This window comes from Mustela nigripes, chromosome 3 (assembly GCF_022355385.1).
Source record: "Mustela nigripes isolate SB6536 chromosome 3, MUSNIG.SB6536, whole genome shotgun sequence".
In the NCBI taxonomy this organism is placed as follows: Eukaryota; Metazoa; Chordata; class Mammalia; order Carnivora; family Mustelidae; genus Mustela; species Mustela nigripes.
This window is the reverse complement of record NC_081559.1, coordinates 95,436,689-95,461,490: the sequence shown is the minus strand read 5'-3', so window position 1 is coordinate 95,461,490 and position 24,802 is coordinate 95,436,689. Positions and strand designations below refer to the sequence as shown.

At 44.3% G+C, this 24,802-nt stretch overlaps 1 protein-coding gene across 3 annotated transcripts in view; it reads left to right on the top strand.

The window, feature by feature from the left end:
- MGAT5 (alpha-1,6-mannosylglycoprotein 6-beta-N-acetylglucosaminyltransferase) overlaps positions 1 to 24,802 on the top strand; it is a 337,143-nt gene that overhangs the window by 220,397 nt on the left and 91,944 nt on the right. For all 3 annotated transcript variants that reach the window (XM_059394405.1, XM_059394404.1, XM_059394406.1), the window contains 2 exons: positions 5,767 to 5,900; positions 21,652 to 21,785. In XM_059394405.1, the coding sequence (XP_059250388.1) occupies positions 5,767 to 5,900; positions 21,652 to 21,785 (268 nt within the window). The remainder of the gene's footprint in view (positions 1 to 5,766; positions 5,901 to 21,651; positions 21,786 to 24,802) is intronic.

Below are 24,802 nucleotides of genomic sequence, written 5' to 3'. Positions count from 1 at the left end.
TCTTGTAACACTTACATGCATTTTTTTTAAAGATTTTTTTTTTTTTATATTTATTCATTTGACACAGAGAGATCACAAGTAGGCAGAGAGGCAGGCAGAGAGAGAGAGAGGAGAAAGCAGGCTCCCCACGGAGCAGAGAACCCAACGCGGGACTCGATCCCAGGACCCTGAGACCATGACCCGAGCCGAAGGCAGCGGCTCAACCCACTGAGCCACCCAGGCGCCCCCTTACATGCATTTTTAACAAGATGAGGGTAGCTGTCAGTTTGGGCCTTCAGACAAAGTATCCAGCTTGAATTTAATAATAATTTTTAAAGAAGAAAAATATGTTATTTTTGGTTATATTCCCCTTCCTAGAGTTGGCACTGGCTTTCATTTATGGCCTCTAAGTTTCCAGTAAATGTAAGTAAACATATTTTATCTAATGGTGGCAGTGGTACATAAATTTGGGTAAAAATCCTGAAGTTAGTACCAACCTGACTACCTGATGGTAAATGTTGACCTATAATTTGAACCAAGTTCCTAAAAAGAACACTAGGAAAATCTTTCAATTAGCATGACTTAGGAATCTTTCCATGTGTTTCTTTTCTGTTGCTATTGGGTAAACAGATGTTTTGATGTGTTCTTCTACCTTGACCCCATAATTGAACCCTTAATGACTTGAACTAGGTCCATTTCAGATTAGTTTATAGTTTAATATTATTTATAAACTTTAATCTCCAAGCCGATGTCAGATTGCAAGTCCTGTAGTAGAAATTCAAAGGAAATACAAAGTCAAAATATTAAGAAGATTCTCCAAAACATAGTAGGGAAAACATCATTGTAGAATTTTCTTGCAGATTTCTTGCCTGTGACAATATTTCTTTTCTCACTGGCTGGTGCCATACTCAGGGACAGAGGGAAGGGAATGATTGAGAAGAGACTGTGCACTTTTCATTTCCTTTCAGATATACTTTGATCAAAAAGCAAAATAAAGGGGCACCTGAGTGGCTCAGTTGTTAAGCGTCTGCCTTCAGCTCAAGTCATGATCCCAGGGTCCTGGGATCGAGCCTGCTTCTCCCTCTCCCACTCCCCCTGCTTCTGTTCCCTCTCCCTCTGTGTCTTTCTTTGTCAAATACATAAGTAAAATCTTTAAAATAAAATAAAATAAAAAAGCAAAATCTTGGTTTGGGCCAGGATTGCACTCTAACTTCTGCATCACATTATTCCTTTTTTGTTGTTTGTTTTTTCCTTGAAATCTTCATACATCATAAGCCATCACATTTGTTCTCAGTTATGTGGAAATAGCCGTCTTTCTTTTTGGTTAATAAGCCATGTAAGTAAACATTTTTTTTTTTCCTTTTTAGCTACAGCATTAAAGAAGGAAAGAAAGGCAGAGCTGTTGTTCTCTGGCATTTAGCAAAAGGCAGGCACCTGATACAAAAGGACAGAGGCGTCACGGGCATCCCTAGACTTACATATCCTCCCCATTAAGAAGGACTGTTGGGATGGACAAAAGTCCTCAGTGGTAGTGTTCCAGTCAATTAAAAAGGATGATTTCATTATTAAAATGGTCACCACTGGTTAGTATTTGATTCTCGTTGGATGAAAAGGCACCATCTCAAAGGAATTTTATGGAAGGGGTGTAGTATCTCTCTTGCCTTTTTTTTTATAAATCAAACACATTAGTGATACTGGCTAGCAGAGGTCTATCAGGACTCTAGGCCTGCAGTCTTTGTGGTGTGATGAAGTTAAGATTTCCTCCAAAGACTAAGGAGATCCTCTAGAAAGTTCTTAGCCATTTCTTTCCCTTTTGAAGATGAGACACTCTCAGAACTCTCTGAATTCATTTTGGTTGATGGTACATGGTAGGAACTCCATTATATGTAAATGGAATTTATATCTGGTCTTCCTTTTAGGAGCAAAAACTTGATTCCTGTTGATCTTGGAAACATATTTGTAAATTCTTTCCAATTTATGTAGGAACCCAAAAAAATTCAGTTAAACATCTGTTCTGTGCCTACATGCAGCTAGTATACCATTCAGGACTATAAAACTCATACCCATTTTGCTTTCTGTGAAGTCTTTGCTGAGTATTGAGGACACACAAGGAAGTGAGGTGCACATAGCATGAGATATACCATGTTTTATATCCAACTCCAAAGTGGAAAGTAGGTCCTGGCAAGGAAGTCGTCCATCTTACAGTAGTGTGGCTTAGAGCAAAAAGAATGTTCCAGGAGTCATTTAGCATGGCCATAGTGATTCCTGTGAGAAGGAGGCCAGCTGCCTTGGGCAGCAAGGCAGATATCTTCTTAAGTCATCGGTCTGTCCCTGATGCTTCAGACACACAAAGACTTTAGAGGAACTGCATAAATATTAACAACACAAATCCAGTTCCAAACACACAGCTGTAGAATGTGATTGAAGGAAGAAAGCTATTATGTTAAACCTCTTCTGCCATAAGCAGAGATCCATCCCCTGCCTCTGGTTTACAAAACAAACCCAGGCCCACTAAAAAATAGACCAGTCGCAAACCAACGCTTAAGTAGGAGGATGTAGAATTCCAAGGTTCTCAGACATTCGATCTTTCATGCTCTAGCTTTCCTCTGGGAAGAAGCCCTGCATCACATAGCACAGTATCAAAGTCCGGGCATACAGGCATTAGGCTCCCACCAGGCATCTTGACTCATCAGGGATTATCTTATTATCTAAACTTAAGATAAAACCAATAAAACTCCAAAGTTAAAAATAAAATAACACGCCAAAGCTAGAGAGGCGTATACCTTGTCAGAGTAGATTGCAAATGTGGAGAAGTAGCCAAAGCCTTCAAGACAAAGGTTTCCTAGGATGAGGGTGGCCTGTTGGTCCCTGCAGTGCCTGCACAGAGCCTATAATCTTTGAGGCTCAGCCCCACCTGTGGGTGTGTGTCCCTCTCCCTCCTTCTGCTCTGCAATCCCTACATTCTCTGAATGCTGCCATCTTTCTCAGAAGATGATGGCTCCAACCAGTGGTTTTTGTGTCTTATTTTAAAATACAAGTTAAAGAGTTAATTATAATATAGGAGATTTTTATATAAGTTTTTAATGCAAACTTTGACACTGAAAAATATCTAAGTTGGGGAATGACAGTGTTCTGTTAAGAGAAAAGGAATGCCCCAAACTACTTGGAGACCAGGGGAAACACACATGGGTCAGTTCCTTGGCTCCCCAGCTTTCTTTTTCCTGGACTCTGGGCACCCATTTCCTTCCACCTGTTGGTTTTCAGGCTGATGATGCAATCTTGGTGCTAATTGTGAAAACTGTCAGTGTGATGATAGCATGTTCCTTGCCCACCACACAGGAATCCAAAATAAGGAAACACTTTCTGTGGTCAGCTTGCGTTTGCTCCCATCCTCTTTATTTTCCTCCCTTTCTTGTCTAGACCAAGAGTGGTGATCTCAGGGGTGCCTGATTGGCTCAGTGGGTTAAGCCTCTGCCTTCGGCTCGGGTCATGATCTCAGGGTCCTGGGATAGAGCCCCACATTGGGCTCTCTGCTCGGCAGGGAGCCTGCTTCCCTTCCTCTCTCTCTCTGCCTGCTTCTCTGCCTACTTGTGATCTATCTCTGTCAAATAAATAAATAAAAATTAAAACAAAAACAAAAACAAAAAAGAGTGGTGATCTCAGATGAGAAAAACCTCACACTAAAATGGCGATTTGCTATTGATTTTTCTGGAAAATCCAATCTGGTGTTTGCATTTTATTTTTCTGAATCACACATTGATGTAAAAAAAGTTAAAAAAAAAAAAAACAAACTTGAGAGAACGCTTTCATCATAGTGGGAAAATGAAGGAAGAAACTGGATCTGATGTTTACAACTCACTTGCCATTATCTGATTGTAAAATGTAGGCTTTAATATTTATTCGCTTTTATGCTCATTGGCCCAGTAAGAGCCATTCAGAAGCATTGCTGAGGTATAACCACAGAAAACAGAGCTATTTTTATTGGCCAGGCATAAGCTAAATTTACATCAATGGTTTGAGAATCAGTGATGAATTGAAAGAATGAGTTAATTAATGGAGGAGGTTTCAGCGTTGATTCTTGCAATTGGTCGTTTCTTTTCGACTCTAAAGCAGTGATCGATAGGTTCTCTCTGTAAAGAGCCATGTAGTAAATATTTTAGGCTTCTCTGGCCATATGGTCTCCGCGGCAACTGCTGAAGTTCTCTGTCACTGAATGGAAGCAGCCATAGACCTAAGTAAACAATTAGACGTGGCTGTGTTGAAATAAAACCTCATTTCTGAACCCTCAAATTTGAATTTCATCTAATTTTCATGTCACAAAATATCCCTTTCAAAAAATTTGAACTTAAAGATCATTCTTAGTTCACAAGCCTTGCAGAAATGGGAGGTAAACCAGATTTGGCTGACCCAGTTCGAAGACTTTGTTGGAAGAGCCAAATGAAACATCTTCAGTTTTACTCCTGGCTCTGGGAGAAAGCAGTAATGTCCCAGTGCTGTCTAGTATATAAAAATCAACACTGCCTTGTCAGTGGGATTCTAAACTCTACCTAAAATTCAATACTCTTATTAATTGACAAAAATGGTAAGTGACTGTGGAAAGAGCTAAGGCAGGCCGTATGCCTTATAGAGAGTAAGACCACCATCTTCGTCCGTTCGGGCTGCTATAAGAAAATGCCACAGTCTGGGTGGCTTAGAAACATTTATTGCTCATGGTTCTGAAGACTGAAGGGCCAGGTTAGAGAGCCGGCGTGCTGAAGGAGAGTGAGGCTCTCTTTCTTCCAGGTCTCAGACCTCTCACTTTGTCCTCACCTGTTGGAAGGGGCGAGGGAGTTCTGTGGGTTCTCTCTCTCTCTCTCTTTTAATTATTTTAGAAAGAGATCAGGAGCTGGAGGGGCACTGGGAGAGGGAGAGAGAGAATCCCAGGCAGACTCCCTGCTGAGTGTGGAGCCTCATGTGGGGCTTGATCCCACATCCCTGAGATCATGTCCTGAACCGAAATCAAGAGTTGGACACTTAACTGACTGTGCCATCCAGGCAGTCCTGTGGGGTCACCTTTTATAAGACTACTAAACCCATTCATGAGCTAATCACCTTTATAACCTTATATCACCCCCCCAGAGCCCCATTTCCTAGTACCATCACCTTTGGGGGTTAGGATTTCAACCTAAGAATTTGGGAGGGGAATACAAATTCTCAGATCATGGCCACTTCTAAGAACCTTAATTCTTTGTTTATTCAGCAACTCTTCATTAGGCACCACCGTATACTCTGCCCTAGCTCAGGGCATAGCGGTGAACGTGGCAGTCTACGATGCCAGCTCTCATGGGGACTTTATATTTTGCTGTTATTTGAGAGATCTTCTGTGACTTGTCAGCTAATCTGTAGCAAAATGTTTCTGTGTGTGATGGCTCAGAAGTCACACATAAGATGTTTGGTATATATATATATTCCACAGTCTCTCACTTCCCACCCACTCGTGTTTCTGATGAAAACTATTTGTCCATTTTTGGTAGTCCCTGCAGGAGGGGTTAGAGTTTTTGCCTTTTTATTTTGAAGATTTTATTTATTTAGTAGAGACAGAGCCTGAGTGGGGCAGGGGTGGTGGTCTACAGAGGGAGAGGGAGAAGCAGGCTTCTGCTCAGGGGCTGGATCCCAGGACCCCAGGATCATGCCCCCAGCCAAGGACAGACGCTTAACTGACTGAGCCACCCAGGTACCCCGAACTTTTACCTTTTGAGCTTCGGGGTCAAAAGTTGCAGTTTTATCCATGTTGCTTTTTCCTTTCAGGTGCATGCTCCGAGTCCTGGATTCATTTGGTACCGAGCCAGAGTTTAACCATGCTAACTATGCCCAGTCCAAAGGCCACAAGACACCCTGGGGCAAATGGAATCTAAATCCGCAGCAGTTTTATACCATGTTCCGTGAGTATTCACGCTTCACCTCTGCTTTCCAGAGTGCCACCGAAGATAAACGGGAAAAGAAACTATTTTGGGTTGTGATTCTCAGGCCTTTTAGCTGTAGAAACGTGTGCTGTGGAACCTTTCCCTGAAGAATAACTGATTTTGTTGTTGTTTAATTGGCATTGAAAGGCCATGTGAGCACTTTGTGAAAAGCCTTAGAAATGTTCTTGAGGGGAAAAAAACGTTCCAGATGAAGTATCACTAAAATGCATTTGGGCAAGGACTCTGGGTGGATTCTGGCTTGGCAGGCACTAAACACGTTTCATTCCACATAGATGCTGCGTGGGGTCCACCTGATGACTGATGAGCAGTGAGGTCTTTCATGTAGAAAGATTAAAAAAAAAAAAAAAACCCTTAATTATTTAAGCATCAACCCTTACAAAGAAAAAAGTCAGTTTTTTTTTTTTTTTTTTTTTTTTAAATAAAACTATGTTAGACTCTGTTCCGTATTTAATCAGCTTCTCAATTACTGGCACCAGAATGAAATCTCACTTGCTCTGGCTCAGAAGGTGTCATTGATGCCAACAGCAGTGACAGTTTCAGGAGGTGTTGTAGTGAACACTTCCAAAATGATGAACTGGCCACAGTGGTAGGTGCTTCACATTTTTCTGTTTCCATCGTGTTCCCTTTCCTACATTGACCATTTCTTACCACTGCTCTCAGTGTACCGCCTCAAGCCTCATTTCATTGATGATTAGCTGAGGCCTGTGAAGAAAGCTTCTAAATTGGGTAGTAATCATGCCCAAAATAAACTTCGAGTTGAAGTCTGCATGTCTCGGTGGGTGAGGTGAAGTCCTTCTCTGGAAGTGTCACACGCATTGAACATGACTTCCTTGGGATGCTCAGAGTGGAGAATTCCCGTTCCAAAGCTGTCAGAGTAATTGTAATCCAGAGATTTTCATCCTAGAATCAGTATCTGAGATGTGAATCTGTTTCCTTTGTTAAGACCCAAGGGACCCACGGCCTACTTCTTCCCTGTGTGGTTACCTCTCCCCCTGTGTGCAGTCACCTAAAGACAAATCTGTTCTCAGGTTCACTAAACATAACAAAGAACACATTGGACTTAATCCTGGCACGTGACGTATGAGACAGTAGAATTAAGAAGGGTTAGGGCATTTGGAGGGTGCGGATGTAAGAATCAGCTCACGGTCAAGTGTTCAGTGTTCTTTTCAGCTCAGAAGGATTTGCAAGAGCATGTTATATGCGTGGCAGACATTATTACTGTTCCTAGAGCTCTATCATCCTGCTATTGCAAGCCATCCTGGGGGCACAGTTTAGGGGACAGAATACTATGTGGTGAGTTGGGTGACAGATGGCTGGTCAGCATGGTATGAGGTATGATTGGAGTTGGCCTTTGGTTTGGCTTTATTCTATGACTTTTGAGGGGCTGAGGTGAGGTGGTACAGAACAATGCAAGAAGTAACCTGTGCATTGCATCACATGGAAAATGTTAGGCATTTCTAAAATGGCCAGATTAGCCCAAATGATATGCTGAGTAGATGTCATCTACAAGATGGTGTTGTTGCCTTGTGTCCGGGGAATAGAAGTAGGAAGTGTTTCCAGAAAGTATAAAGTTCTCTTCCAGAATGTCAAAATTCAGAGTCCTAAAAACCAGTTTTATTCTCCATGAATGGAAGATTTCAGCAGTATTGGTTAACTTTGTTGAAAGAAAGCCATTGGTTAAAATGTAACTAAAGATGAAGACATAGATTAATTCCTGTTAACCTGGGAAGGGGATAAATTTCCTAACTGACTCAGAATTCAGCAGTAATCAGGAGAGAAAATTGAAACATTTGCCTGCCTGAAAAAAAAAAAAGGAGAGGAACCTGTATGGCAAAAACATAAGCAAGTTCTATCTTGATGGGTTGGTATCATATATATATATATATATCCTTTATATATAAAGAGCTTCTAAAAACTGAAGGAAAAGTTCCATAATCCAACAGGAAAATGGGCAAAGGCCCATTACTCATTCCAAGGAAAAAGAAGCTTATTGCAACAAGGATTTGGAAACACATTACCCTCACTCACCATAAAGAGAAATGCATACTTTAACTGCACCAAGATGCCATGTCCCAAACATCAGGCTCAGCAGGATCCAGAACTTGGTAGCATAGGTGTTCCAATGGTGAGGATCCGTCCATCTTTTCCTGCCCTACTAGTGACAATGCAGCATGGTCCTGAGTTGGGGAGCGTATTTGTCACAATGTATCAAAACTATAAGCACAGTTTCCCTGTGACTGAGCAGGTCATATCTAAGAGTCTCTCCCAAAGATAAGTGAGCAGAAATAAAAAATGGTATATACACAGGTCATTTGTTGTGACACTGTTCAAAATAGGCAAAGAGTAGAAATAACCCAGATGTTCATACTAGGGGACTGAGTGAATAACTTGGTCCCCTGAGAGCGGGGGCTGCTGTGAAACTGGAAAGAGCAATAAGGACGGTCCCCACTGCTCTGAGGCAATGCCCGGGAGACAGAGAAGTAATGAAGCTAGCATGCAGGGCAGCTGGTCAACTTGTTTCCTTCTGTGTAAGAAGGCAATGTGTGCGTATGTTAGCGTATATGAATTTGCCTGTATTTTTAAAAAAGATAAGGTAAGGAAAAATAGCAAGCCAATGAAAGTGACTTCCCCCGAAGGAAAGGTGTGCAGGACCAGGGACAGAAAGTAGGTATCTCTGTAATGTACCTTATTTTGACTTGTAAATGTTTCATGTAATTTTAAATAAGAAAGAAAGTAAGAAAGAATTCACTAACAACTGAAAACAGATTGAAAAAATAAAACATGTCTAGTGTTCTATCAGATTAGTGTGAATGTCCCACACAGAGGAAATAATTACTTCAAGTGACTTTAAAACTCTGTCTTCGGACCATATATTTACTGGGGGGAAATATTTACATTGTTATTTGAAACTGTTAGAGGTATACTGTAGGAGCCCAGATTTTCAGTATCCAAAAAGGTGGGTAGTAGTTAAAGAATTTAAGACTATATCATCTCTAGCTAGTATAGGAAATACCAATATCAATTTACTTTTCTCTTTAAAAGGGAAATATTTCCTAGCTCTCTTCTTAGAAAAGGATCCAAAGTAAAGATAGTCCAGTTGCAAGGAGTATCCTTGGCCCTCAGATTGGAAACCTTTTAAAACCTCTTCTACTGGGATGGCTGGGTGGTTCAGTCAGTTAAGTTTCTGCCTTCAGCTCAGGTCATGATCCCAGGGTCCTGGGATTGAGTCCCACATCAGCCTCCTTGCTCGGCAGGGAGTCTGCTTCTCCCTCTGCCTGCTGCTCCCCCTGCGTGTACTCTCTCACATACAAATAAATAAATAAAATAAGCTTTATTTTATTTATTTTTTTTATTAAATTAAAAATAAATGCCTTTCCTTCAATAAGGAGCTTCCTGTTCAAATCAATACTGATTCCAGGTCTAGGGCAGGAAACATTCACAAGGGGACCTCTCGACATGCCAGATAGCAAGGAAGCTAAGGAAGACCACGGGGGTGGGGTCAGAAGGCCGTAGGAACCAAAGACCAGGTAGCTGGAGAATTGGAAAGAAAAGTAGCTACAGTGGATTGCATTCAAACCAGTGATGGATACTCCATGAGTCCAGGATGAACCTCGCAAGAGAGAAGACCACAGAGTCCATCGATCCCCCTTCTCAAGTTGCTAGGACACCACGTCATTACTCTGAAGAATAAAGAGAAAGAATCCAGCTTTGATCTTGCCTTTATACGGCAAGCTGTATTTGAAGGTAATCAAAAAGTTGATGAAAGAAATTTGTTAATCACGAAGAAATCACAGCTAATAAATGCCAAAGGAATGCAGAAGGAGAAAATCAGCATTTTAATACACGAGGGAGACAGTGGGATAAGGCAGGAATTATCTGTGGTTGGAACAGCCTTCATGTTGTAAGTTGATGGAAAGCTTTCTCATGAATGGTTCTGCCTTAACTGGAGAAAATGTGGACATCCAGAGAGCAGTTAAGCAGTTCAAGACCTTTGCTGTATTTTGATGTGTTCAGGCTGACAGATTGGCACAAAGCAGTGACTCCCAAAGCCTGTCCACAGAGAACTAGGGTGCCCCCCAAGAGGGGGTCCTTTCCTACCCATGTGACAAAACGGTGGGCCTGGACTAACCCAGTCAGTCCCACAGGATCTTCCATTCCCTCACCCTTCCAGTAACTGTGGCTATTCCAGAGACCTGAAGGGGAAGATCATTGGTTTGAGTGTAAGAAGGAAGTGTCAACTTATATTTATGCACTGTTGTTTTTTTTCCTAAACACAGCATATTTACCAGTGTTTACTATGTGGGTTGATAGTAACCATCATATCATTGGTGTGTATACACACACCTGTATTACCCAGTTGTAGTGGATTGTGTGCCGATGCAGTGCAAAATGAAAAGCGCAGATCCCCAGGAATGGAATGTTGTGCTCAGAGAACTCTGTTGTCTTCCAGGCCAACTGTCATCTGACCAGATTTAGCAGTGTTCAGGCATGTGTGAAGTGCAGAGAGAGGATGGGGAAGCCAGTCAGAAAGGGCCGAGCTGGAAGACAAAGAGAAAAACGCACCATTGCCAACGCATCTCTAGGAGCAATGACATGAGGTTGTCCTGACCAGAGCATGTTTGCACTTAAATATTCAGAGTGGAACACTTCTCACCATAAACCTGCTTCTGTTTCTTCTCTAACTCCTCTCCTCACTAAGTTGATAGACTTTCTCTCAGTTGGAAAACGTGATTTTTCTTCATTGTTTTGCTCCAGATCTCAGAATTTCACTGCAGCTGTCCTCTGTGTATATTCTGTTTGCATTCTGGCATTTTTGTGTCAGCCGAGACCATTCTGATGCCTCCCTAAGTGCTTCCATAGGGACCACCCGAGTGGTCAGACAATGCTCAGTCTGTTTGCCTACAACTTCTGAGTGATGACTTTTTTCCAAGAAGCCGTAAAGTCTGGGGGCTCCTTCCTCATGGCAAGCCCTCGCTCCTACACTCACCTCTTGTCCACACTCCCATGGCCTGTGGGCTAGGCACTAAGGCCTTCCCTTGGCACTAGAGCCAGCTCTTAAAAGCTCAGCTTGGACTGAGCTATCCCTGCTCAAAGACTGCTGTGCCTTCCCTTTGCCCTCCTCCACAGTGTCCCACTCCAGACCCCTCCCCAGCTGCTTCCCCAGCCTGGCCAGACAGCCTGCTGGTCTCTGCAGGTGCCTGCTGGTGCCTCCCCACTCTTGCTTCCTTCAAGTCACCCTGATGGCAAAATTGCCTTTTTTTTTTTCTTTAAGACTTTATTTAAAAGACTTTCTCTATCTTTTGAATCAAATTGAAGAGAAATATTAACCCTACCACAAAACAGAAACCTCCCCCACCTATGGAAAAAGGCCCCCATACTTTAGTATAAACATTATCATAGTTTTCACGGCTGTATTTTTACATAGTTGTAAGTACATAATAGAATTCTGGATCTCCTTATTTTTTTTTTCCTTCACTTCACAGATAATTTTTTTCAAGGTTCTTTTAAACCATGATTTCCTAGGAGGTTTTGTGGTCCATCGAGTGACTAGCTCCTAATTTGTTCCTGTTTATTCCTGTTGACAAGTAACCACTGCTTTTTCTGGGCTTGACAGGGTCTTGGCTTAACCCTCCAATTAGGCATTATTTCCATCGGCGACCTTCAGTCTTTCTTTTTCTAAACTCCTGAAGGTGATCTGTCTGATTTTTCTCACTGGCCAACAAGGTGCATCCTACCTTGGTAAAAGGCAGGACATCTGCCTGTACCATTTATAAGAGAAAACAAAGCCAGAAGTGGACGACTCGCTCCTTGAGTTAGCCTGTATTTGGATAGCGCTGATTCCCTGCACCACACCCATTCACAGCTTCCTCTGGCTCATGTAAAGACAGCGGTGTTGAGAGGTCTATACGTGACTGTGTCTGTCCCTCTCGCTCACTGGAGGCTCTGGCCAAACGCACCAGCAGCAGAGATAACCAGACTCCTTCCCCTGAGCTCAGGCCGGGGTGGTCCTAGAATTTGGTTGACATCCCGTCATTGGAAGGTTTCAAGAACATTCAGCAGCTTGCGGAAACTCCTCACTGTTCATTTCACTGTCAGAGAACGTTGCCTGTCCTCTACGCAGAGTCCATTCGTATTGGTTTAATTCATTAGTGAACTAATTTTTTGAGGACCCGCAGCACTTGGGCTATTATTCACCATCTGAAGACACCCAACGGTTCACCTTCTGGGTGCCCGCCTTCTGCACTTTGAGTCGAGGGCTGGGGAGGTTCCAGCATTTCTCGGTACATGTGGACACAGGGGACAGTGAAGACAGGGAGCTGTCCTAGAGCGGAGTGACAAACAGGCCAGGGGTTCCAGAGGTGTTCATTGAGAGCCCTCCCGTTTCACCTCCAGCCCCTCTCCTTTCTTTACACCATCTGGCCTGCTTCATGCTATTGGCCTCCGCTTGGCTTTTACATGTCTTCTGGAGTGCCTTGTTTTCTCGGACTTGCAGGCCATTGTATGTGTACTCCTTGGTGTGGAAGCCCCGCGCCCTCACCCCCAACACACACATCCTTGCTTATCCTTCAGGGAGGTGCCCTGTCCTCTGGGAACCTTCTCTTCCCTGAGCCACACACTCCTGTTCTAGGACTCTCACACCTCTATTCCAGCCCCAGTCCCATCGTGTGAGCCCCACGAGCCTGGTCACTGCTGAGTCCTCCATACCTGAAATGGTAACGTCAGTGGTGATAAGTATTTGTTGGATCAATGAACAAAGAACAAAGGACTTAGTTTCCCCAGCTACAAAATGAGGTCAGTTAAAATGTAAGTCAGATCCTGGCACTCCTATGCTCACAATGCCATGGCATTTCACTGTAGGAAAAGCCAGTCATCCCACTGGCCTCAAGACACCAAGTACGGGTCTTGCCTCATCTCTAACCACATGTCTTCTGGCTCACTGCTCTCTAGTCCCACAGCTGTTTCTCCTGCCCTAGGACATTTGCATTGGTTATTCCATCTTCCAAACATTGTTTGCTTAGACTTCTGTATCTCCTTCTTCAGGGTTGTTTGTTTGTTTGTTTGTTTTAGCATTTTTTTTCTTTTTAAAGATTTATTTATTTGTTTATTTGAAAGAGAGAGAGAGAGAGCTCACACCTGGCTGGGGCATAGGGGCAGAGGGAGAGGGACAGAGAGAAACCAAAGTAGACTCCCCACTGAGCCCAGAGCCTGATGCAGTGTTTGATTGCACAACCTTGAGATCACGACCTGAGCTGAAACCAAGAGTCAGGTGCTTAACCAGCTGAGCCACTCGGGCACCCCTCTTTCTTCAGGTTTTTTTTTGTTAATTAATTTATTTTTTATTTATTTTCAGCATAACAGTATTCATTATTTTTTGCACCACACCCAGTGCTCCATGCAATCCGTGCCCTCTATAATGCCCACCACCTGGTTTTCTTCAGATTTTTAACTGAACTGTCGCTTCAGTGAGATCAACCCTAAGTACCCCCCCCCCTTTTTTTTGAAGATTTTATTTATTTATTTGACAGACAGAAATCACAAGTAGGCAGAGAGGCAGGCAGAGAGAGGAGGAAGCAGGCTCCCCGATGAGCAGAGAGCCCGATGCGGGGCTCAATCCCAGGACCCTGGGATCATGACCTGAGCCGAAGGCAGAAGCTTTAACCACTGAGCCACCCAGGCACCTCCCCTTCTTTTAAGTACAACTTTCCCCCAATTTCCTGTGCCATTCTCTGCTTTATTTTCCTCATTCACTGTATTAAACCAGGCAACATTTATACTTCTCTTATTTTTGTGTTGTTTTTTTCCTACCCTGGAATCTGAGACATAAGGGTTTTGTCTGGTTCATTGCTGAAACGCCCAACACCTTGAAGAATGTATAGCTTAGAGTAGGCCTACAGAAATACCAGTTGAGTCAAAATGAACGATAATGCCTGTTCTCTTTTAGTCCATGCAACAATATGAGGGAAAGCGAGACGTGTTGTCCAAATGTAATGTTACAGAAGCTTCTGTATTGAATCGTATGTTGTACACCTGAAGCTAATGTAACATTGTGTGCCAATTAGACACCCCCCCAATTTTTTTTTTAAATCATTACAAAAGCTTCTTAGAGCCAGTGGCTTCAAGTTACCCTTTTGTGTCTTCCCACAGAAGGTGTTCAGGTGGTTGAGCTTTCTCGAGTTGTTCCAAGCATACTGGCTGACATTCTAACTCTTTGACTTTCTCCCATGAAGCTGGGGCTCACGGTGTGGTTTATTTGCATGATCAGTTTGAAGTAATGGCTTGTAGACCAAAGATTCTGCCAGACAAAACAGGACTTGTAGAAATGGACTACTTTCCTTTCATGCAAATGAATAAACCTCTTGGCTTTAGCTAAAGATCACTTCCCTGTACGATTTTTATTTTTAGGGCCTAAGAAGCAAAGGAGCTATTTGTGATTCCAGCTGCCTTTCTGGCCTTCGATTTCCAGCAGTAGGACTCTTGCCTTTTACTTCAGTACAGGCCAGTGAGTGATGGGATCAGCCTTACAGTTCCTTTATCTGAGTCTCAGCCTTGAGGAGTGATGTTCTTCTGAGAAGTCCATTCCCTCCTAAATTGTTTTTTGACACTTGAGAAATTTACTCTGGTGTGCCTTTTGTCAACAGTTCAGGCTCTCATCTTTTCAGCCCAGCTGTACATAATAGTTTCCCTAGCTTGGATCCTGACCCCTTCCCTCTCTCTCTCAACTCATCATCACCACCATTTGAAAAACTTCAGTTTGGGTAAAATTTGAAGTATAATATCACTGGCTGTGTAGTTTTTAAAGCCAGATAGCTTCTTGTGTGAGGTCACTGTCTTTGTCAGTGGAGTTTTTTTCTGTCTTGCCAGTCACGTCGTGAGAATCAGCACGCACCTCATGATATGATGGTGGCCAGTATACTTCCTCACTTTTTTTTTTTTACTTTTTAAGATTTTATTTATTTACTTGACAGACAGAGATCACAAATAGGCAGAGAGGCAGGCAGAGAGAAGGGGGGAAGCAGGCTCCCCGCTGAGCAGAGAGCCCAATGTGGGGCTCGATCCCAGGACCCTGAGATCCTGAGCCAAAGGCAAAGGCAGAGGCTTAAACTAACACTGAGACACGCAGGCGCCTCCCTCACTTTGTTAACAGAGTTCTCAAACAGACAAAAAATAAGGTGAAACAGATGTACAGTAACAACCCGCAGCCTAGACTCGGGCGTTAACAGCTTCCTTTCCTTGCTCTGTGACCTCTCAATCCATATGTCTGTTTGCATGCCAGTCAATACACATTTTTTTGAGGCATAAAAGAACACTTAACCCATAGATGTTTTAGCATATCTGAACTAGTGTTCAGTATTGGTCACCAAACCAATTTTTTCTTTAATCTGTAGCATTGAATTACTTTACTGTTTGTCTCCCAGATGAATATAAGCTCAGTGAAGGGAGTTACATTCATGCTTGCTCCATTTAATGATGTGTCCTCAGCTCTTCCCAAGTTGTTTTCTGGCTCATAGTAAGTGCTCAATAAATGTGCTACTGATACAAAAATAAATAATAAAAATTTGAAAATTTTTAAAAATAAAATGAAAATAAATAAATGTGCCGTTGAGTGAATTGACAGTACTTGGAAACCCATGATGAAGATTTTACAGCTCTCCATCACTGATTGGTTTCCCTTCTTCCCACCTTTAGTTTTGTGACCTAGATTGGAAAGATATGTTAGTTTATCAATTAAATAAATATTTCTTGAACACCAACACTTAGTAAGCCTGAGCTAGTTTCTGGACCAGAGTGATGAGCTGCCTTGGGTAGTGATTCATCCCATGAAGAACAGGCTTTAGGGTTGGAACTTTTGTGCAGAGAGCCTGATGCTGGAGTAGTTTAGGCATGGCCTCTGCTGCTTGGTAATGTAGATCTGCCTACCTGTGGAATCAATCATACCAGTTAATTAAGCATTTCCCATTGGCTTAGTCAGTCATGCACGCAAAAAGAATTTGCTCAATTTTCTACTACGCTCTGGGAGTCAGTATAAAACATGGTTCCATCTCAAAGAACGTAGAGGCTGTCTTCGAGATAATAATGTGTGAAAGGGACTGTAACTCTTCATGATCTAAGAGGAGCCCTACTTATCTCAGTGTCAGAAAGTGAGGGAATCCCTCAACCAGGATGAATGGAGCTGAGCCTTCAGGGAAGGAGGAGGTGAGAGACATGCCAGCATAAGAGAAGATGGCAAGCATACATGACAAGCTCCGAGTAGGTCATCATGGAGCAGAAGTGTCAGGGTGTGACCCAAAATGAAGCCAGAATGACAGGTTGGCTGGCCATGCTTCATCCTGGAGGAGGTGAAGATTTTCAGCCAGAAATTAACCGCAGTTCCATGTTTGTTGCAAAGAATGCCCTGTCGGGCAGCACACAGGCTGTGCCAGATGGAGCAGGGAGCAGAAAGGAGGAAGGGCAAGGCTGAAGGTAGAAAGAGCACTCAGAAATCCACTGCAGAGGTGACAGGAGCATGATGGTCTGCACTACAAGTGGATTTTGATAGTCAAGAACTAGAAATGTCCTAAACGTCTTCTAGGGTGGACTAATCAGGATTTCTGTCTTGTAGACTCGGTCAAAAGGGTCGTTGACTTTTGTCCCTCAGAGTTGTTGAAACCAGCTTTGGGTTGAGCTGGATTCGGGCTAGCAGGATCTTTACTATCTCCCTCTCTTGGCTTTGTATTTCTCTGGTTCGGCGTCCTTCTCACGTGGGCACACAGATAACGTCTGCAGCTCCCAACTTCCACCCTGCCAATGTGGTAACTGTAACAGAGACACCGTGACCTCAAAAGTAGCTCTGACTAGTCTTGGAGCAGCTATGATTGGTGGGTCTTGGATCATACCATAGTTACAAAGAGTTTCTATATCATATGCCCATCCTTGGAAGAGGATGGAGTGGGGGCAGCCGAGGGGTCAGGACTGGCACCAGTCCAGCCACCTGAATGAAACAGAATCGCATGGCCTGTGAGAAGTGTGGTTCCATAAAGCATTGCTGGCGGTCCAGAACCATGGGGCATCCCAGCTGATGGAAGGAATTAATGCACTGAAATACTGTACTAGTTAACAAGCAGTGATGAGCTGTGGTGTATTAACCCCAAAGATGCCTGTGGTGTATTTGTAAGTGAAAAAAGGTTTACAAAGGAGTAGGTATAGTAGGATCCAGTTTTGATTTGAATATTTATTTTTAAAAAATCCATGGGTTGCTTGGGTGGCTCAGTCAGTTAAGCCTCTGACTCTTGATTAGGCTCAGATCATGATCTTGGGGTCCTGGGATCAAGCCCCATGTCAGGGCGGGGGCGGGGAAATCCATTCTCAGCAGGGAGTCTACTTGAGGATTTTCTCTCTGTCTCTCCCTCTGCCCCTACACACTCCCACATGTGCTCCCCCCAAAATAAATTACTAAATCTTATTTAAAAATCTAGTAATAATGGTTATTTCTAGGTGATAGATGATCTATTATTTTTCTTACATCTTTTTCTATTGTCTGGAAAAAAGTTTTACCCAGAGGATCTATTTCTGTTATAATTGGAAAACCTAAATAAGTAATCATTTGAATAGGGCAAAAGAAAACTGATCTGTTGCGGAAGTCTCAGCAAGAATCCATGAGGCCAGTACTAAGAAAGGTGCGGAGGAGGGGGAGGGTTAAGATTCAGGGAAGCTGACATCCTCAGGACTGGGTGAGGGCTAAGGAGAGGAGCCCAGGGTGGCTTTGGGGTTTCTGCCCCTGGTGATCTGCTGGTGTGGGGATCCCCACCACAGTAGGGCCAGCTGTGGTTAAGGTCAGCAGACTACCTATTAAAATGAATATTTGCACTTTTTGGTGCAAGCGCTTGGGACTTAGAGATGGAATGGCAGACCTCAGAGGCGCAGGTGCTAAGAGAAGGATCAATTTGACTTAATAAATTTTTTGAGGGGTTCCTGGGTGGCTCAGTCATTAATCATCTGCCTTTTGCTCAGTTTTTGATCCCAGGTCCTGGGATTGAGCCCCACATGGCGCTCCCTGCTTAGCAGGAAGCCTGCTTCTCCCTCTCCCACTCCTCCCTGCTTGTTTTCCCTCTCTTGATGTCTCTCTCTTTCTCTCTCTCTGTCAAATAAATAAATAAAATCTCTAAAAAAATTTTTTTAATTACATTTGAAATGAGGACGCTATTATTGCTTGGTAGAAATTGCATAGACCTCATTTATTAAGTATTTGGTAAGCTCTGTGAGGGCAGAAACTCATCTTGATGTTGTGATCTCTCAGTACCTAGCATTTAACCTGGCTTTTTTTAGAAGGAGTGCTCTAAAATGATTGTGGTTGAATGAATTATTCAAGCCAAACTCCCAGTAGTTCTTGAAAGAAGTTATTGCTGTAATCTGCTCAGGAAGCTCATCAAGCTGATTTGTAATCATTTGTAAATAGATGCTTCCAAAGTACTTAAAATAATGCTTTTCTCAAAAAAAAAAAAACCCACAAATGCATGTCCTGGATTATTTTAAGATCACTGTCAATGTTTAGCAAATCCCCCCTTCTGCTTGTCACATGTAAAATGAATCAACGTGGCCCCCCCATATGTGTAGCATAAGTCACTCAAGAAACTGAGCTGATCTTATATACACTCTTCCCTCTGGGTCTTTCATGTGTATTTTGGTCCACCTTATAATGTGATTTTCCCACTGAAACATGTTTATCACTATAGTTCACGGAGCCCAGAAGATAAACTATTTGGACGATGAGGCTGTATGTAGGATGCTTTGAGGAGCTTGGACTCTGGGACCAGCTGGTTTGGCTCTAAATCCCCATGTTACCATTTCCTATCATGCCGATCAGGGTAGTCGAAGTGCTCCCCCTGACCCTGCCCCGAATTTACTCACCTCTATGAACATGTTGAAAGGTTGTCATGAAGATAAAATCAAACAGTCGTGATCAAGAGCTTAGAACCCAACTCTGCACATAGAACTCAAATATTAGCCATATTTAAACAATCCCATTTGTTGATTTCCTGGGACAGTGATTTCCAAATGTGCAGGATTTCCTGTGTCCCATTTATGATGAAATTTCTAAAGTTTACCTTGACTTGTGAGTACCTTCCCTTTGAAAACCTCCTAGCACAAGTCAACTCTCTGTTCCTGGTCTCAGACAGAGAAAAAAAGACCACTTGGGCTAGAGTTCAGTCTCTGTGGAAAGGTCCTTTTGGCTAGCGTCAGGACTTTTGACCTACTCTAAGTGATTTTAGGATCATGTGTGTTGAGTCCAGGGCCCTCGGGGACGATGTCAGTAGGCAGGTATCCAGCTGCTGGCCCTCTGCTCGGAAGGAAACCACAGCAGGGCTTGTAGTCATTTCCAAATCACCTGTGGGGCAGTTTGCAGCTAAGTGACCCTTCCTGGCACCCCTGCCTAGAGTCCCATGACAGTTTTGGTATCCCCGGGGAAAACACATGGAGGGTGTGACCAGTGCCGGTGAAGGATGGTGGCACAGGTTTCTTCTTTGGTCCTCCTCGGTCCTTACTGGTGCTTACAGGTTGCCCATCCCCCACCTAACACCTCCAGACCAGAGAAAGGAGTGTAAATAAAGTGCTGGCGTGAAAACTCAGGAAAAGAACAGGTGTTTGTGATTGTTCGTGAGGTGTCAAAATTGAGTTAGTGCCAAATTACAGTCCTCAAACAGTAGAGGCCCACCAGTTCTCACAAGGCGTTGGACTAGACCCTACGCTCTCTCTCCCTCTCAGTGGTCAAGCCCTGAGTTACAGGAATCTTTGACACAAAAATACATGCATATAGCAGTTCTTTTCTTTGGGGGCTTTGACGATTTTTATTTTTAGCTCTAAGTGTATTTCATTTTTTCCACCTGTGACTTTGTTTTTAGGTCATTGATTCACATTTCACCTTTCTCGAGAAGTGCTCGTCTAAGGACTAGATAACTGAATTTCGGAAACCAATATCTAAAGTATGGAGATTTAGTCACCACATAACATTTTCTGAAGACTAAGAGAAAATGCAGTCTCCAAGTTTAAAGTGTCAGGTTCTGTTTCAGAATTTTCACAGTTAACCCAAAATTTTGCAAAGCGCTATTTTAAGCTGTCTTGTTGACATTTCGAATGCGCAGGGGCTCTCTTCCCCTCCCTCATCCTCCTTCAAAGCCCCTCACCACCAGCTCCTCAAAAAGAAAGGAAAAGCAACCATTGCCCCTTGTTGGCAGTAGAATTTATTCACTAATTTACTTTCCAGCCAACTGTAGCCATTGCCTCTGGGCACTTGTTCAAAAAAGCAGAAATGAAATAACAGATTGGCCAGGCTGAACACAACTCCCCAGTCACAACCCTATTATCTCCTCATTCTGTCACCCCCATTAGGCAGAAGCCCGGGAGACTGGATGGTGATAACACAGTGTTTATGCAGCTCCTTCGTGTCGACAGTTCGCGGCTTTCCGCTGGTGGCGTTCCCTCGTTCATCTGCGCAAGGGGTGGAGGAGAGCGAGGTCCGGGGCTTCAGGCACCTAGGCCTTTCCACAGGCCTACCCTTGCCCATCTTTAAGGGCTCCTGTGCAGGCCACCTGCCTGGAAATGAACTCCTGAGTCCTGAGAAAGCCAGAGTTAGACGAAGGAGCCAACTTGCTCTGTGTGCTTACCACCTACCTGCGAAGGAGTACGGTGGAAGCCACATGTGTGGATTTCTCTGAATATCAAGCATCTCTCCATTTAGGTTATTTATAGCTGCTCTATTCAGGGCAGAGTCAAGCAGAGCAGTCGCTTTATTTAATATTGTGGGGCCTCTGCAGGGTCATCTGAAAAACACATTTCTCCGGACAGAGTGAATGTGTAGCGGAGGGCGGTCTCTGTTTCAACTACAGGGGATTGTTTTCTGGTTTTCGCCTTTTTTGTGCAGTTCCTCTTAAAATGATAGGCACAAGAGAGAAATGGGGTTGCTTCGCCACCCCCCTTGACCAACTGTTTAAACAGAGAAGTTTTAGAACTCCCATGATGAGCAATCCAGAAGGAAAATGCCTTTCTCTTCTTGAATAGTCTCTTCTATAGACTAGACCCGGCTCCTTGGGGTGGGTGGCTTCTTAGGATGGCTCACATCCCAGTGAGTTTCTCCTTTCATTCCGTCTTCATTCCCTCCATCTGTTCAGTATAGTTCCATAATTATCTCTCTCATTAGTGAGTCATTCTTAGGGGAGGTGTGGCGTCAAGGTGATGCTGATTGGTTTTGCCCCCAAATCCCCCTTTCCCCGGTGTGCTTCCTGTCGGATGGTGTGGGGCTGCCAACAGCGGCCTCGCCCCCATGAGAACCCTTGATTCAGCCCTGCTCCGGCCATTTATTGGTCAAACCTGGAAGGCAGCATCGCTGTCAGGAGACGTGGCCTTGTGCTGGGCAAATGGGAAGGTGGAGAACACTCATCAGAATGCTGTTTGGACAGCTGCATTTTACAGGGTGGGGGAGGGGTGGGGGCGGGCAGGCTGTCCCGCTCAGCATTTGGTTCAGGTTAATCCGTCCTGGAGACCATTCTCATGTGAGGGTTCTGCTGGGAGTATGTGGGAGTAGGCAGTCCCCTGCCTCACCCTCCCCAGGGAAGAAAGAACCAAAGTAAAATGAGAACATTTAATTACGTGCATGATGGCTTCTGTCAAACATGTCATTGTTGTTTATTCTTGCCGATAAAATCCTCACTACCCTGTCCTTTCCTTTGCCTCCCAGCTCACACCCCAGACAACAGCTTTTTGGGATTCGTGGTCGAGCAGCACCTAAACTCCAGCGACATTCACCACATCAACGAAATCAAAAGGCAGAACCAGTCCCTTGTGTATGGCAAAGTGGATAGCTTCTGGAAGGTGAGTCAGTCTGTGTGTGCGTCGCTCTCTCCAAAATGAAGCTTGTTGGGTAATTTAATTTAACTTTGATCCAGGGAGTAATCAAGCCAAGTGCCCAGGGCTTAATGGGATCTGCTTAGAAGTAAACAAGGCTGTGTTGGGATTTGGTCGTTCAGCATTTGGGTATCTAATAAAGGCTGTACCTGCTCGTTCGCACAGTGGCTACACAGCAAAGGCCTTCACTCTTTGCTGGAAACGTTACGTTACAGCTTCCTACTGTCCTGTACTTCTGAAAGCAGGGCCCCATGGGGGCGGATATCTTTCTGGAGCACAGCATTGCACGGAGAGCCCTCTGCAGTGTAAGGGTAGGGCAGCACTCTAGGGGTAGCTCTGGGGAGTGTGGTGGGTTTCACATCCTCTTGGCTGCAGTCAGCAACCCCGTACTGGTCAGGGCTGAACTACCAGAGAAAGGAAACCACCCACCCGCCATGGCGGACTGTAGGCACTTTACTCCAGGAGATCCTGGACGACACAGTATTCTTGGCCACAGGGAACCTTGAGACAGGGTTCCAAAAAGCATTGGACCTTGGGGCCTCATGGATGGTTTCCAGAGTCCGTCTGGGGGAGGTACGGTGAGAGGGAGCCAGACTGAAGCGTGACCTGGTGCCCTGACCTCCAGACCTTTTTATTGGGAAGTCTGCCTTTGTATGCCAGTGCCATCATTGTGATTGAGGACGTGTTTACACAGGACACAACAGTCTCCAGGACTTCAAAACATGCCTCTTACAAAACCTGAAAGTAATCACTTTCCAGAATGGTCATGTACCGGTATCTCATGCTGTTATGTCTCCTCTAATGAAGAAGTTAGAAATCCAAGCACTGAGGGAATACAAGTGATGTATGGGGTAAAGAACTTCCTGCTGTTTGTTTTCTGACCCCATGTGCAGAAGAGGAAAAGCCATGCTGCCCTCTCTTTACTAATGCTAAGGATGCCGAGGGGACAATTAAATCAGCCTATTTCCAGGGAAGCTGATTTAATTCCAGGTAACTGTCTTTGCTGTAAACATCTAGAATCCTCTCTTAGTTTAGTACAGTGACTGTCAAAGGAGTACAGTGTCACCTTCAGGGAGCCAGGAGCCAATATTAGTTGCAACGACACAGGGAGGTGCCCTTGGCTTCCGGGGGCAGAGGTCAAGGATGCTGCTGACAGGACTTCCCCACAACAGAGGATAACCTGGCACAGAAGACGAGCTGTGCCGAGGTTGAGAGACCTCAGCTGGTAAAGAAGATTTATTTCCTCTGTATATTATTTCGCATTTTCTTCTCTCGAGGAAAATAAAATCAGTCAGGACTCTAAGTGGTTATTTAGGATGTTCCCATGAATTTACACACCTTAGCTTCCTCTGCATCAGAACCTGCCCCGTGTTAACAGACCATCTTTCAGCTGACTTTCAGCCACACAGGTTCAAAAGGACATGCTGGGTGTTCTCATTCTCAGCTCAGGTGTGAAGTGGATGAATCAGGACACTGGTTTTAAGAAGACATGGGCTTTTAGGGGGGAAAAAAAAAGAAAGAAAGAAAAGGCCTCCCTCCCTTTTCTCCTCCACACCTGCTCAAAGAAAATTGTTTGCATGTCTATGTGGACTTGACCTTGCAATTATATCACTTCTGTTTTGGAACCAAGTGCAGCTTCCTTTTAGGTGCCTCTGGCAGTTTTTCGGTTTCCCTAGAAAAACAAGATAATAAATTGGTTCTGAAACCTTCTTGGTCACCTTTTTTTTGTTGTTGTTGTTGTTGTTGTTGGATAAAGTGAAACCACTGAAAGAATGGTTTTCTTGATGCCGGTCAGAATCCCGAAGCATTAGTCATGCTGACCCAAGTGATTTGTGGCATGATTTGGAAGTCCCTCTGACACTCTGCAGAGGACCCAGCCTTCCTCTTACTGAGCGTCGTCCAAGTATCACAGAAGGCTGAGTGGCAGCCTGTCTATGTTAGCCTTTGTCCGAATACCCCAAATCTGAAGTGGTCAGTTTTCTGTATCATCATTTCCCAGTATTCTTAGATGAGAAAGGCCCCAAAAGGTGGAAAATTCTGTGAACTTTTTACACGGATTCAGGACATGTCAAACTTCTCAACACAGTACAGGATGTGAGAATTGTTGCTTTGTTACAAATATTGTAACATGTGAGAATTGTTACTTGCAACAAAGCCTCCCCGTGAATGTGCACAGAAGACAGGAGGCCATAAGTGGGGTGCCCCTGCGCCCTCATTCCCAGGGTGGCATTCATCACTGACCTCAGCCAGCAGGAAGCTGTAGATGCTTTTCCTCTCCCTTGCCCCAGTGTCTCTCTACCCAATCTCCTGTGCCTCTGACCTCTTTGGAAAGGGGTGTGACACTGTCCATCTCGGGGGGTTGAGGAATTCAGGGGTGGTGTGTGGGCAGGTGCAGGATTGGAGCTGACCCTCTGGAGAGCTCCTCCTCCCTCAGATTCTAGGACTCTCTGAAATCCTGAAGGTACTTGCTGTGCCGTCAATCCTATTCCATGTCATCTCCTCTTCTGCAGGACTGTCCCCAGCTGCTGGGGCACTCAAGTGGGAGATGCCACCACACACCCCACACCCAATCTTGGCTGATTGGTCCAGAGGGCAGTGTAGCTCTTTGGTGCCTGGCAGCCATGATTCTGGCTCAGGAAACCTTGCAGGATCCGAGAGATCCTTCACGTAGCACTGGAAAACAGAAGGACCGTGAGTCGTGGCGATGGAAATCCGAAGGACAGGTCCAGAGTTGTGAGGAGTCTGAGGCAGCAGCCTCCCAGGAGTGCAAGGATGAGGAGCCGGACTGATGTGGAAAGGGAGAGGCTGCTGTAGAGCGGATGATGGAGCAGAACTGCAGGGAGGAGAGGCGGCCCCTTAGAGAGGTGGGGTGCTGGAGAGGAGCAGGCAGGAAGCTAGGGCAGACAGAAGCAAACCATGTAAGGTGGGGGGAAAGAGAACGGAGCGGCCAGAGTTCTGCAAAGCTTTCTTTTTGCAGAAAGACT